At 34.3% G+C, this 15733-nt stretch overlaps 1 protein-coding gene across 2 annotated transcripts in view; it reads right to left on the reverse strand.

Annotated features, from left to right (window-relative positions):
* The window catches only part of RABGAP1L (RAB GTPase activating protein 1 like), a 689556-nt gene that overhangs the window by 587475 nt on the left and 86348 nt on the right, over positions 1-15733 (reverse strand). For both annotated transcript variants that reach the window (XM_051998907.1, XM_051998908.1), the window contains exons 6-7: positions 10491-10648; positions 7517-7627 (exon numbers count right to left, since the gene is read on the reverse strand). In XM_051998907.1, the coding sequence (XP_051854867.1) occupies positions 7517-7627; positions 10491-10648 (269 nt within the window). The remainder of the gene's footprint in view (positions 1-7516; positions 7628-10490; positions 10649-15733) is intronic.

A 15733-nucleotide genomic window follows, 5' to 3' on the forward strand; every position in this document is an offset into this window, starting at 1 on the left:
ACAGTGAATGGCACATAGCAGATACACTCAAATTCCAGTAAATCCCTACTAGGACTGGGATCAAATATGAATTCTCCCATTTAGCATTTAATATCTTTTATAATTTCACCCCCACCTACTTTCTCCTCTTCAGACCAAGCACAACTAGCCTCTATGGAGCTCCTCAAACATAGCACTCTTGCAAACTCCATGCCTTTATACTGTCATGCCTTCAATTCCTGAAAAATAGCCCTTGCTTACCTCTACCTTTTAAAATCCCCAGTTATCTTCAATATTTAACTTAACATCATCTTCTATATGAAATCTTTCCTCGCCTCTATACCAACTAAAACCTCCCTCCTCCCCAAAACAAAATATGATTTTGTTTCATTTTGTCTCTAAGGTTTCAGTTTCATCTCTATTTCCAGTACCTAGCACTAAGTGTCTTTTTACTGTTTAGTTTACTTTTCACTAAATTTCTCTTTTTCTAGATCTCTTCCTTTAAGTCCTACTAATTCTGTCTTTCTTCTATGATTAGAAAAGCTATTTGTCAAATAGCTTTATTTTAGCTAACATATATAAGTTAAAAATTGCTTGGTGTTTGCCAACTAATCTGAAAGGGAGGAAAATAAAAGAAGCTGTTTACAAAATGCATTTCTTACCTATCTTCTATCTATCCTAAATAAATCTTCAGTAATTTTAATCTTAACTTAATAAAAAGCCTGTAAAAAATAAAATTTTTATGTATTATATACCCTCTTCTAGAACCAGGTTAGTTGCCTCCTCAAAAAATATTAGCTGTATATTTCTGATGCAGAACAATTACAATGCACCAGTCCCAAATGCAGGATGTAAAAGAGAAATCACAGAAAATAAAACCACCATTCTGGCCAGTTTTATGTTCTCCTATAGCAAAACCATGGAGATTACAATATAACTATTCCATCTTTATGTCATTTAGAAAAAGCTCTTCATACTAATGTATTTATAAAGCCAAGAAGCAAAGAACTTTTGAAAATCAGAACAAGACTTCACAGGACTTCACAAAAGAAATATACACTACCTGAAACCAATATAAATTATAGAAAAAAAGAATATGATTACTGAATAAGAATGGATCTTAGATGATGAATGAGGAATAACTAAATGTCAATTTCCTGCAATCATTTCTCAAAATAAACCTATATTATAATATCAAAGGATAACATCTGTGGGAGAGATAATATAGACATCTTAGAAACTCAATCCTATTTAAAATAAAAAAATTCAGGCATGTATAAATCTTTGATCATATTTTGAAAAAAGGATAAATGATCCTATACAGCTATTAAAAAAAATAGAAAAATCCATTAAGGACGAGTATACATGACAATTGGTTAAAAAAATAAGGAAGAAAAAATGTAGTTATGTACAATTAAACAGAACTTGAAATCAGAAACAAGACAATTAATATTTAAATTATCAGAAAAAAAACTCAAGTTCAGCCACAAAAATAAAACCATTCTTTATAGTGATTTTTTTGATCCAACTATTTACTTGATCTTCTTGGAATGGAACTAGGATTTAATGCAAAGTTAATTTATTCATGTAAATGAATCAGGATTGTTAAATAAATAAATGAACCCTGCCATTTTAGCTAGCACTAAAATAGTATTAGCTAAATGGAAGACCAAAAAAACTATATTAGATTCATGAGGGCCTGAAATTTCAGAGACCTCACAGATAACTCCTACCTCAAAAGTGAATCCCTCAATTAACATTCTTTATAAGTGACCTTTCAACCATAGCCCAAAAGTTCCATTGATTAGATATTGCTAAATCCATTTTTGGACAATTTTAACTGGTAGGAAGTGTTTTCTTATATTGAGCTGAAATCTGTTTCCCATAACTCATACTCACTAGCCCTACTTGTACCATCTGAGGTCTTCTGGGCAAAGTAGAAAAATAATCTAACAATTTTCATATATTTGCTCCTCAAAGGGTTGAAGGTATTTATTTTGCACCCCAAAAACCCCCACAAAACTTCTCTCTAAAGATTCAATTAGCTTCAGTAATTCTTATGTAGGGTACATATGGAGCCTCCTCAGCATTCATTTTGTACTCTATCAGTACTGCTCAAATTTATTTAGAGCCCTCCTAAATATTCAGATGTAGAAAAATATACAAGATGGTATTTGACATGGGATGTATCTAGTAGAATTCTTTTGAACACCACAAAGCTTTCAATCTATCCTAAAATTATTAACTTTGTTTGTGGTTATGTAATAATGTTAATTCTTACTAAATTTACCATCCACTAGAACCTCACTGTTCTTTGTCATTTAATCAACCTCTTACCTCTATCCTCCCATGACTATGAAATACTACTGGGACATCTAATTAGATATATTCAGCAAGCATTTGGTGATGTAAGAGAGAAGTTCAAGAGAATATACAGATTTGGATGTCATATGCTGAGTATGATAACTTGGAATCATATAAGTTCACCAAGAAAAAGAAATGAGGAGTGATAACAAAAAGAACTTTGAAAGCAACTTCTATAGCAGGTGCTATAAAGAGAAGAAAGAAGAAGAACAAGAATGAACAAGGAAGAAGAAGAAAGAAGGAAGAAGGAGGACAAAAGGAGGAAGAGGAAGAAGGAAGAAGAACAAGAACAAGAACAAGAAGAAGGAATGATGTTGGGGATTATTTTTTTAATCCACTGCTGTACCTTTAGGCAAAGAACCCAGAGACAGCAAGAAGTGATGATTCATAGTATCAAAAATCCCAGAAAAGCCAAGAAAGATGAAGACAAAACAATATTGAATTTAGCAGTTGAAAAATGGCTGGAAATCTTAAAAGGAGTAGTTTCTGTAAGTTTAAAAGTGAATCAGTGGAGTTCAGCAGTGAGATGGAGGAGAGACCTAGGATAATAACTTGAAGAAAGAAACAAGTTCAAAAGAAGGTTGTCTTACTCTGAGATATCACTTCATTCCTATCAAATTGGCTGAGATGACAGGAAAAGATAATGATAAGTGTTGAAGGGGATGTGGAAAAACTGGAACACTAAAACATTTTGAGTTGGGAAATGATCTAACCATTCTGGAGAATAATACTGAATTTTGCCCAAAGGGCTACCAAACTGTGCATAGCCTTTGATCCAGCAGTGTCTCTACTGGGCTTGTATCTCAAAAGAAAGTGGGAGATGTAAAGGGCTGAATCTCTGAATAGGTGCACTATAATCAGACAACTGAGCACTCAAGGCTAACTACTGATTGGACAATACTCTATTAGTATATGCTTGGAAAATGGCCCTTCCCACTATTCTGTGCTGGCTCGATAACTGGTGTATACAGAGAATTGTAGGAGGGACTAGGGGGTGGAATAAGATGAGCCAGACTCACTTCTGGGCAGGAGACAAAGAAGGAAGGTCATGGAGATTCTGCATCCATCCAATTCACTTCTACCTCTAAAGACCAAGAATAAAGACCAAGGACTTTTGCTTATCCTGACTCCAGCTGATTCTAATATATCCAGAGTGCTAACGTGGTCATCACACCACATATTTGTAACATCTCTTTTTGTGATAACAAAGAATTGGAAAATGAGTAGATGCTCATCAAGTGGGGAATGGCTGAAGAAGTTACGGTATATGAAGGTAATGGAATATTATGTTCTATAAAAATGATGAACAAATTGATTTTAGAAAAGTCTGAAGTGATTTACACAGACTGATGCTGAGTGAAACAAGTAGAACTAGCAAGATTGTATGAAGATCAACCATAAAAAAACTTGGTTCTTCTCAGAGGTTCAGTGATCCAAGGCAATCCTAATAAATTTTGGATAGAAAATGCCATCTACATCCAGAATAAGAACTATGGAGAATTGAATGTAAATCAATACATATTATGTTCACTTCTTTTTTCTTTCCCATGGTTTTTCCTTTTTGTTGTGATTTTCTCTCTCAACATTATTCATAAAGAAATGTGTATTTATAAAGTTTATATACACATATAACCATTAAAAAAGTTAATAAAGGAAAATAAATAAATAGATAAAATTTGGATAGAAAAAAAATTTTAAGAGAGAGAAAGGTTGTCTTAAACTTGAGGAAAATCTAGAAATCTCTGTAAGTTTCAAAGAAGCCAATACAAAAAAAAAAGATGAGTAAAAAATTCCTCCCTGTGGCACAGAGGAAGAAATAATATCCAAGATATAAATAAGACTGGCAAAGGAAAAGAGAACCTCTTCCTCAGAGATTAGAGCAAAAGAATCTGAAGACATACAGGACAGTCACTTTTGAGAAATTATAGGAAATACTTTTGAACAATGAATAATAATGGGGGAATTAATACGTGCCTCTAATTTTTATAACAGAATACAATAACTCAAGAAAATTATACACATACATCAAGTCTAAAAGACAAGTGGGCTACTGAATCATTGAACAGTCATTGTATAAATTCAGTAAGAATTAGTTATAATTTATAAAATAAAATAGAATCAACCTATAAAGCAATCAGTAGTCCAAGTTGTCTCTTTATTCCATTGTGATTTTGAAAAATCTGGGTCAAAAATATTATTAATTTTTTGTTCCCTTTTAAAAGAATACAAACAAAATATTAGAAAGTAAATTCTCCAATGTTCCCATTTTTACGGTTTTTTTTTTTAATTAAATGAAATCTATATTTTGTCCTTTCCACTCCTTACACCATTGGAGAAAAGAAGAAAATACAAACCAAATTCCTTATAACAAATATATATAGTCAAACAAAACAAATTCCTTAACTGGCTTTTTAGCTCACCTGTTCTTCAAGAAAATAACACCAGAAAATGTATCCTTCAATCATTCACTCAACAAAAGATAATCAGTACCACTAATTTCCTAAAATATGATTTTTGCTATAAGCCAGCAAGCAGGAAACAAGAATTTAATGACAACTGATTATTAGTACAAAGGGCAAGCACATCTCTTTCAATATGCTCATCAAAAGTTGAAAGAAAATATTTGTTAATTCTATTACAATAAATTGAACCCACATCACTTATTTACTAGCTATTCAGTACCTTACAACTCAGTATGTGTTAATATCATGGAACTCAACAAAAATTCTCCTTTATTTCTAGTTGTTGTGAACAAGTGTCTCAGCACTAGTTAGAATACTTGTTGGTCTAGATCTGTGCTTTCATGGGATAGCTACCTTTTTGGAAGGAAAATCATTCTACCAATAGCAATCTTACTATTCCAGAACTACAGAAGAGGCCAGACGCTAAATGCCCAGATGCAAAATACCGCTTTGGACAGAGGAAGAATTTAAATCTCTATCATCCTGGCTCCAAAGGAAGCTCTCTATGTACCATGTCACATAGTAATTAGAAAGCTGAAAACTATAACATAATGATCCAAAGCATGCCTGTCTAAGGTGGTTCATATCAGGTTTCTATCAATAGTGGTTTGAATTTAAATAAAAACAGGACCCCTCCTCTCCAAAAAGATCTCCCATTATCCTTCCAAAATATCATAAGTTCTAATAGTCTCTTCTTTAAGATACAAGTCATTGCTCCTTACAATACATAGATATATAACTGAAAAACTCCCTGATCCTGTTCTTCAGCTTCACTATGTTAATCTCCATGAAACATAACAGTGAGAAAAAGCCAGACAAGAAATTAAGAATCAATTAGATACATTTCTGAATCATTCAACAAGAAGCACACATAAACTAATATTATTTACCATTATATCCGATTTATTATAACTCATAGATCACAAATCTAAAACTGAAAGGGGCCTAAGAGTCCCCTACAGCACTCCTTCATTTTATAGATGAGAAAGTGTGACTCAGAATGTATTTGCCAAACAACACAAAAGTAATAAGCAGAAATGGGCTTAGAGAGTGTGAACCCACGACTCCCTAACTGCAGAGACAGTAACCTTTCTACTGTATCAAGCTACCTAAATAACAATTAAACTTTACTTTATATGGCTTTTTATAGTTTACAAATCCTTTCTGTTGTTAACTCTATAATAGAGTATAATACATATATATAACATATAACTACATAACTCCATAATAGGTTAATAGAGCAAATAAGCACCACCACTTTTTAGATAAGAAAATTAAAGCTTTAAAAAAGGTTGTCAGTTTTCACAAGTTACATGGCTACTGAATATGAAAATTGATATTTCAAGCCCTATGATGATCCTGATACTTTTAGGGTAGAAAAGTCTCAGAAATTATGATAGGAAAATGAATTATTCACTAACAGACAATCAATCAATCAATAAACATTTATTTAGCACCTACTATGCGCCAGGCAATAGGAAAATATGGTTTCATTTCAACTGAAAAGTCTTCTTTTTCTTAGAGGCGATAAATAAATTTGTTACCAATGAGATACATAAGCACCCTCAGCTCTTTCTCACTCACCACATAGATCACTTAGATGATGAGGAAGTAGGATAGGAGGCAATAGTTCATGTTGTTGTATAAACAAAAAAAAGTCAAAAAATAATTTTTCAACTATTTGAACTATATTTCTTAACATTAACACCTGATCTACAAATAAAGAAATAAAGTCTTTTAGCAAAATGCATTTTCATTTTCACCTCAAGTAGTTGTAAGAAAATGAGATTCAGGCTCCTCTGAAGTTATTCTTTCCTGCACATGTGCTTGCACAGTACAGTATAATACAATACAGTGAAAAGAGCTTTTCCCACAACTTCTAACCTCTATAACCTTGGGCAAATCAGCTAATTTCTCTTACTCATCTGTAAAACAGAGACTGCAATATTTCTAGGACTTATTTCACAATGATGATGTGAAGATAAAATGAAAGGATGTACATAAAATACACTGCAACCACATAGCATCATGTAATTGCATTCCGACTGTTTACTAAACAAAATTATTCTTCTCTAACGAGTCAGTTTTATAAGCAGTGCATGAATTTTACAAATTCACTTGACAAGACTGCCACCTGCTGGATCATTGTAAAACGGAAGATTTAGTCATTAAGAATAAGGATGTCTAAAAGTTAAATTACTAAACTCATTCATGTATTTCTTCCTATCCTGTGTGAAACTTTGCATGGCTCTTTCTATTTCACAGAGAGCTGTTTATATTTATATTCACATACTGCCACTTTTACTCATTTCAAAATGGTTCTAAGTTGCAACAGAAATGATAACACTATACTGAATATAATGAAATACCCTTTTTCGGTTAGTTCATTAGGATCTAACACAAAAGAGGTATTCAAATTATCTCTAGTTTAGACGGATCAGTGAGGTGATGAAGCAAGAAGTTTGCCAAAGGACATAATTATAAGTCTCACCACGGCCCATTAAGTTCATGTACACACACAGCACACGGGTACATAGATGTACATGCATATGTAACTATAGGTACATAAACATAACATGTATGTAAGCACATATATGCATCTGTGGGTACTAAACGTGCACATCTGTACACACCCATGCCTAAAACAATCTGAGTCACTTCTGTCCCAGATATTAAACAGTTTTTAAATTCTCGATAATGAAATGACTTACCTTTCGATTGCTAGTTCTTTGTTGGACAGCTGTTGCACTGTGATCACAACCTTCTTTTCAATTCCTTGTCTCAATTTGAAGTAAAATTTCTCCCTATCCTTAGGCACAGGACTGAAATGTACACAATAACAAGAATAAAATATAACACATTTAAATATAACACAAGAAATTATCTAAAAACATAATTACATCAATCTATGTAATCTGCCAATAATCATTTTTGTTACAAGCATACCAAGTGCTCACTACATACAAACTAAGTAGTATAGATTCAATAGTAAAACTACAAAAAGCTCACACAAATAGAGAGAATGCTATCAATATTTTTAATTGGATTCAAAAAGCTTTCTTTCCAAAGAAATTAATGAACTGTAACTATCAGAAGAAAATACATATAAAGGTCAATTTTTAGCTCTTACGGGATATATTATGTCTTATTTTTATACACCACCTAATTTGGACTGTTTGCCTAGTTATGCTCTCCTCCATTTAAAGGAATATCTCTCTTACTCAAACTTCAAATGCAAACTCCAAATCATTATGCTTACTACTTTTTAATATTCATAGCAAATCACAATTTGAATAGCATTTGAGAGAACACAGAGAAGTTCCTTTATAACAACTCTGAGGCAGATAATAAAATTAGTAATAAAATTTTAAAGACGGGGAAATTGACAATCAGAAAAGTCTAGTGTCTCACCAATGGTCATACAACTAGCAAACTGGTCAAATCAAGACTCAAACAAAATCTTCTGAGCTCAGGTCCAGGGCACAAGGCCATGCTATGGTTCACTTAAATATTTCAGCATTTAAAAGAACCAGTGATCTCACTCATAAGGAGCTTCCTTCTACTTGAATATATTTAACACATCCATACATTCCTATGTAACACTCAAAATGGCTCTAAATCCTTCATAGAGAGCTTGCTGGAGTCCTCCTAGTTCTTTTAATAGTCTGAAGAGGCTGAGCAGTGTCCAGGCCATCTATCACCTATTCTTCAGTCTCCCAACACAATTAATCAACAAGTCTCTAACACCATTTTAAAAATCAAGATAAATTAACATAATGAAAAAATTTTCAAGCTAAAAAGATGTCATATAAAGAAAAGATAATGTGAAACAAAATGTAAATGGAAACAAAATGTAATTGACACAAAATTCACAAAACATAAGAGGCTCATTGTTATCAGTAGTGTTTCTTAATCATCAAAAAAGCTATAAAACTTATTTTCAAAAATATGTCTTTCAATTCAACATAATCCTTTACAATAGAAATGAACAAATTTGCTTTAAATATGGAAGCTAAGTAGAATTTTTACCTTTTAAAAGGAAGAAAATGCAAAAAAAAGTAAGATCTAACCACAGAGTATTAGATTCTAACTCTGGGCTAAAATACAAAAGAGTCTCAAAAAGAGCTCAAAAAAGGCTCAAATTTTTTGTAAAAATTAAAAAAAAAAAGGTAGAAAATGAAAAAGGGATGGCAAAATAGTCCTTTGTTTAGAAAAGATGTGAGAATTTCAGGAGTCCACAAGTGGAAAAGAAGTTAGCGGTGGGAAATGTCAACAATGTTAAGAAAGTCATGAGGGAAGAGGCAAGAGATGGATGGAAAAAAAAAAGGAAGAGAGAGGGTATAATGGAGAGAAAAAGGGAAAGAGACTCGAGGTGAAAGGGAAAGGAGAGAAAAAGAGCTATTGGGGGAAATGGAGGAAAGAAGCCTTTCCCAATGCCTCATTCCAGTGCTTTTTCTTGGTTATTTTCTATTTATCCTGTACAAGATTTGTTTATACATAGTTATTTGCTTGTCTTCACCATTTAACTATAAGTAACTTGAAACAGAGACTCTCTTTTCCCTTTTTTCTGTATCCTAAGTACTTAACACAGTGCCTGGCACATAAGAGGCACTGAATAAATTCAAAACAAGGAAAAAAAATAATAAAAACATTACCAAATTAACATGTCAACAATTAAATCCCAGTGTGGTTAGCAGTGACTTCCAGCTGACTAGTCTTCATTAACTACAGTCTATACTTATGAATTGGCTTAGCCAACAAATTTATCCCTTCTGCTTACACACAAAATAACATCTGTAAGCTTTCAAATTCACTCATCACAAACACAATATATATTTTGTTCTAAAATAAAATGCTACCCAACAATATCATCAACAATATATTCACTTGGAACAAGGAGATTCATTCCACACTTAAAAAAGGAAAAGAAAACAAGAAGTCACTTTCTCACACACCCAGACTCCTCTATCTCTTTTAGTATTTTTACAATTATTCTTCATAGCTAATTAACTATTGTCACCCTTCTTCTATATTACCTACCCATTGCTCTTCTAGATGCTCTCTCTGTGTCATTGCAGAAATCAAGCAAGAAGTCAATTGCCTCTACTTTCAGCAATATATGATCTAGTTTCTTCTTTTATATTTCCAAACAATGATTAGTTAAGTTTGATTATGGATTTCCCCAATTAGTTTCATCCTCCTTTTTAAAAATGTTTCTGAAAATTCTTTCAGCTGAGGAAATAGTAAACAGTGGGTAGAGAAAGGTGGCTTTAAAAAATTTATATTTATATACACATCTATAAATTAAAAATAAATAAATATAATTTTCTTAAAGCCACCTTTTATCACCTTTTTGAATTCTTGTTCTAGTATTAGATGGTCTTTTTATGGAAGCCTAGTTTCCTGCCTCCTAGTCAGTAGAAAGCCATGAAAATTACAGCGAGAAATTATTTCAGATCAGACAAAGCTGAAAGGTCCTTGAAAAGCCAGACTTCATGTGAAGATGTAGGGGATGGGTATACTTAATACAGGAAGAACCAAATCTCACACACACCCACGTGCACAAACCCCACAAATTTTCAACACCATTTTAAGGCATTGTCCTACCATTTTGTTTTCAGAACTTCTGCACAGGCTGTTCTTCTAATCACAGGCTATTTTCATCTTACTTCCCAGTTGCCTCACCTGAAGTTCCCTTTTCCATCATCTTCTTTGACCTCCAAAGACACACGGAAGGTAAATACATCACTGTCTGGAGTAGGGAGAACAGAGTCCTTTACATCTGACACTTGTCTGGAAGAACGTTTAAATGCTGTACAAAAGCTGTATAAAATTCTGCTGACCTAAATGGAAAAATAAAGGAAGAAATACGGTGAGACAAAAGTCTTACCTTCTTTCTAATTCACGTCCCCCCACCCCACCCCCGCTTCAATACTAAGATACTGAGGTCTACCTGTCTCTTTTCCCTAGTCAAAAATGTAAAGTGGTAAATTAAGTACAATTTCAGCAGATATGTTAGGAAGACTAGTAGAATCTTCTGTAGAAAATAGGATTAAAATATTAAATGGGATCAGTAACAAAATGCTCTCCACTTCACATCAATGATTCTTTTCCAGGGTAACTCCAAAGGAACACTGAAATCTGCCACACGACTGCCCCCCCATCAGCACTGGCAGATTCCCCCACTTACTTGTACATACAGGAGTCCTGCTTCTCCTGCAATCTCCTGCACCCCCAAACCTCAAAACAAATAATCCCTCAGTTTCCTCTGACTTTGAACAAAGGCTTTTACTCATATCTCGTCCACCAGAAAGTGAAAAGGAAAGTTTGTCTCAGCTTGCAATATCACCTTGACTTTTACTCCTTTTTCTATATCACTCAATACTAACGTAAAACTTGTGTCTCTACCTTATTAGATCATTTTAATACATGAATGTACTTTTAGAAAAAGTTAAGTTTATGTTATGCTAGGCAATAGCCAGCTTCTGAGAGTATATCTATTTAAAGTTTCTTTAAACTACTCTTAAAACGTTTTTTAAACCAATATGGTAAATTTATTGAATGATTTGAAGTTAGCTGTTTACAGGTCACTGGTCAAGTACAGAACGATGAAAAATTTTTTTTTAATTTTAAAAATCAGTGAAGATAGAAGTGGAGGGAAGTATAATAAAAATGGTAAAACCCTTGCCTACTTCCTACCACAGTATTTTGCTCTGAATGAATTCATGTGGAGGCCAGTGGGTAGCATCAGGCTAGAGCCAGGAAGACCTGAGTTCAAATCCTGCCTCAGACACTAGCTAGCTGTGTGAGCCCAGACAAGTCACCTAACCTGTCCACCGTAGTCTCCTCCTCCATAAACCGAGGGCTGTTGTGAGGATCAAATGAAATGGTAATTGTAAAGTGTTTAGCATAATGTCTGGTATATATTAAACATGATACCAATGTTTGTTGTTGTTGTCAGTATTATATTATTTGGACCAAGACTTTCATTCCCTCCATGCAGAGATCATCTCTAACTCCTGAGATCATCTCTAACTCCTGACATCAAATCACTTTCAGTGGGATTATCCAGTTTCTCTTTCTCACTCATACGCAAAATCTTCTTCAGGAGGATCTTGTGGGACCGTGCCAAACGTATCTTACTAGCCCTCTGTGAGCATTTCTAACACAAAGACCTAAGGGGCCAGAGCCACCTCCGGCAGTGAGCTTTTCTTCCACCACTCTCCATCAGGGTGTTCTGCTCACAAAGGTTGGGAGAGAGAGAGAGAGAGAAGGACTTATGCTCACAGCAAATTCTAATTCTATTAATCGCTATTCTCTCAGAAAAAACGTCAAAACTTGGCCAAAAACTGCAAAAATGGAAGAAACTAAGTGGGAAAAAAACCTTTAGCAATGTCCGCTCCAAAGGCAATGAGAACATGGGTCAATTGGTCAATCATCAAGCATTTCTGTACCAAGGGATGGCAGTAAGGGGCCAAAACAAGCAAAAACAAGGCATCTGCCTTCTAAGAATTTGCATTCTGACAGAAGAGAAAATGTGTGACTATACAGGCGTGTATGTGTACAAGTGCAAGCACGTAACGAACATGTGTTTGCATGTGTGCAGAGGACAGACACAAAGCCAACAGAAGGCAGCCTTGGCAGGAAAGGCACTAGCAGACGGAGAAACCAGGAAAGGTCTGTTCCAGAAAATGGCATTTCAGATGAGTTTTTAAGAGAACCAGGAATTCTAAAATGTGGAGGAAAGGAGAAAGAACATTCTAGGCATAGGGGAATGGACAAAGATTGATATGGAGTGATGTGTGAGCAACAGTGAAACTGAGTATGTGAGGGGAGAAAGAGCGGCGAGGCAAGTGTGGGAACCTGGTTGTAAAGCTGGTAACTAAAAGGATGGAGGCACTCACAAAAAAAAGAAAAAAAGACTCCAGAAAAGGACGGGATTTAAAGAAAAGGAGGAAAGATTAGCTCTATTTTGAACAAACTGTTTGAAATGCATATGGAATATCCAGTTCAAAAGATCTAATGGTGGGTGGACATAAGAAACTTGAACTCAGGAGAAAAACTAGGGAAAGTAAATGGATAGACCAACACACACACACACACACACACACACACACACACACACACTTGTTTATTCCTCAGTCATTTTGAAATAGATGAAAACTGAACTGAACCTATAACACAACTGATGAGGTACAGTGAGATTACAGAGAAAACAAGAGGGGCCAGGACAGGCCCCAGCTTCAAACATGCCCACAGTTAGGAGGCATGATAGGCCCAACTTTCCCATCACTTTGCTGTCCCTTTGGACAAATCACAAATTCCTTGATCCTCAATTTCTTCACTTTCAAAATGATGGAAATGGACACTCAACAGTCCCTTTCAGCTCTAATATGGGTGATATCTACAATAAAGTTCAGGAATTACTTATATAAATAGTAATTCATGCTCATTCTTACCAAAAAGAGAGAGAGAGAGAGAGAGAGAGAGAGAGAATTTTATACTAGAGATTAAAGACACTTGACCACAGAGCCACAAGTGCTAAATGACTAAATGTAGAATACAGCACAACTCTGTTTATTCTCAAAAATTATTACCACAACTATAATAAACATTTCACTATACACCCTTCTATATCAACATGAAAAAGATGGAGAGATAAGTTTCCCCAAATTAAAAATGTTATATACATCACAATTACATAAAATAATGAAAAACATCCCTTTAATTTGCTTTTTAACACTCTCTGACTCTTCAAACAACAGATTCTTCCCATTTTGCCAAATCCATTTCAGTGCAAGTAGGCTCCAGGAATACAAAAATCAGACAGGTATAAAAGTAACCGCTGCCAAATTTGAAATATCAGTTCTCTACCATCTGTCTTTTCTCGCCTCTAATGGAATGTGTAAGGATCAAAGATAGTTCTCTTTCCTCCCCCTCTCTCTCTCTTTTTCCTCCCTCCACCCCCGGCCTCTCTCTGTGTCTCTATCCCCCCCCCTCCCTCCCTTCTCTTTGTCTTTCTTTGATTCTGTCTCTTTGTCTCTCTTTTTCATTGGATCTTCATAACAACCCTATTTAATTTTCTTTTTTCATCTTCCCCCACCCCCAAAGAAGGCTGCATTTAAACATGGATAGATATAGATATACATATAGATATCTATAAACATACACACACACACATATGTGTATATATATATATATATATATATAAAAACTGTACTGTGTTTATTTCCTTCTATTTTCTTTCTCTAAAGCTAAATAGGATCTTCTTTCATATGTCCAAGTCTTGTCATGTTTTTCTAAATGAACCAACTATCACTTCCTACACTAGAGCAATATTCCAACCCAATCACATCTTATCTGAGAGATAATCTATTAAAGTTTTTCCCATTTTTCTGAATTTCTTCCATTCTTGGCTGCACAGGTTTTATTTATATAAAAAATTTAATTTAAAATAATTAAAATTATCCATTTTACACCTCAACAATAATATTGGCAACAATTATATTGGCCTTACCTACCCATGTACAATACTATTACTTCAATTATTTACATCTAACTTTATTTATGCCAAAAAAAAGTGTTTTGCATTTATGTTCACATAGTTCCTATGTCTGTTTTGATAGGTAGGCTCTCAAGGATTTTACACTATCTAGTTATTTTAAATAGTCTAAAACAATATTAAATAATATTGCTGACACATGACAGTTTTTCTGTTTTATCTACATTTTAAAAATATAAATCAAACTAAAGTATCATGGCATAAAAGTCAGAGGCCTAGCCTCAAAATCAAAAAGGTCTAGGTTCAAGTTCTACCTCTATCACTTATGACCTATGTGACTTTGAGGAAGTCACTTAGCCATTGGAGGCTTCCTCCCTATGAGAATGATGATCCTTCATCATTTTGGAAGGGCTCTCTGGGAATTCTGGTCATTTCCTACCTAGATGCTTTCCTGAGCTTCATGATCTCCAGAAACTCTTCATTCGGCGAAATGAAATCAACTATGACTCCTCAGCTCCTCACCTTTACTGCCTGCAGGACTCCGCCATATCCCTGCATCAATAATAGCTTTGTGCTTCTTTTATGTATCATGTACTCTCATTAAATTGTGAGTTCCTTGAGGTCAGGGATTGACTGACCTGACTTTCTATGTTTCTCCAACACTGAGCACAGAGTTTGGAACATTACAGTAGGAGATTAATAAACATTTACTAATGAAATAGTTGACTGATTGGTAGGGGAAATTGGCTAGGAATTTGAAAATCCTTTGCATTAAGCAAGAACATTTACACATTAATTACTCAGTTTTTCAGAGCAAAAAACAATCTTTTAGTTATCCCACTTCACAAATAAGCATTGGCTGAAAATAAAACAAAAACAAAAATAACAGACCTGTAAAAGCTAATTTTACATAAAGCAATTACCATCATGTGAATTTTTTTTCAGTCATCTTTAACAATCCATTAAATAAGAATGCTGACAGATACTACTTCCTTTCTTTTTGATAGCATAAGGGAGAAAAAGTCTAAAAAAAGCCTCATGCTGTTTGAGTTGTCTACAACATGGTGCCAGATTGAAATGATCCAAGCTGCTGATACTGAACAGAGCACTGGGCCTAGAGTCAGGAAAACCTAAGTGTGAATCTATCTTCAAGTCACTCTAACCTCTGGTTGCCTCAGTTTACTCATCTGTATACTGGCATTAATGATAATAGCACTTAACTACCAGGATTTTTATAAGGATCAGAGATAATATTTGTTTGTTTGTTTAAGTGCTGTGCACAATGCCTGGCATATAATAGTAGGCACTATATAAATGCTTATTCCCTCTTCATGGAAGTTGTTTCTCAACTAAACTAATTTAACTAATAGGCACTCTCTATGATTCAGCTCTTTCCATGTGGCTCTAAGCTACCATAAATCATGAC

Source organism: Antechinus flavipes, chromosome 4, assembly GCF_016432865.1.
Source record: "Antechinus flavipes isolate AdamAnt ecotype Samford, QLD, Australia chromosome 4, AdamAnt_v2, whole genome shotgun sequence".
In the NCBI taxonomy this organism is placed as follows: Eukaryota; Metazoa; Chordata; class Mammalia; order Dasyuromorphia; family Dasyuridae; genus Antechinus; species Antechinus flavipes.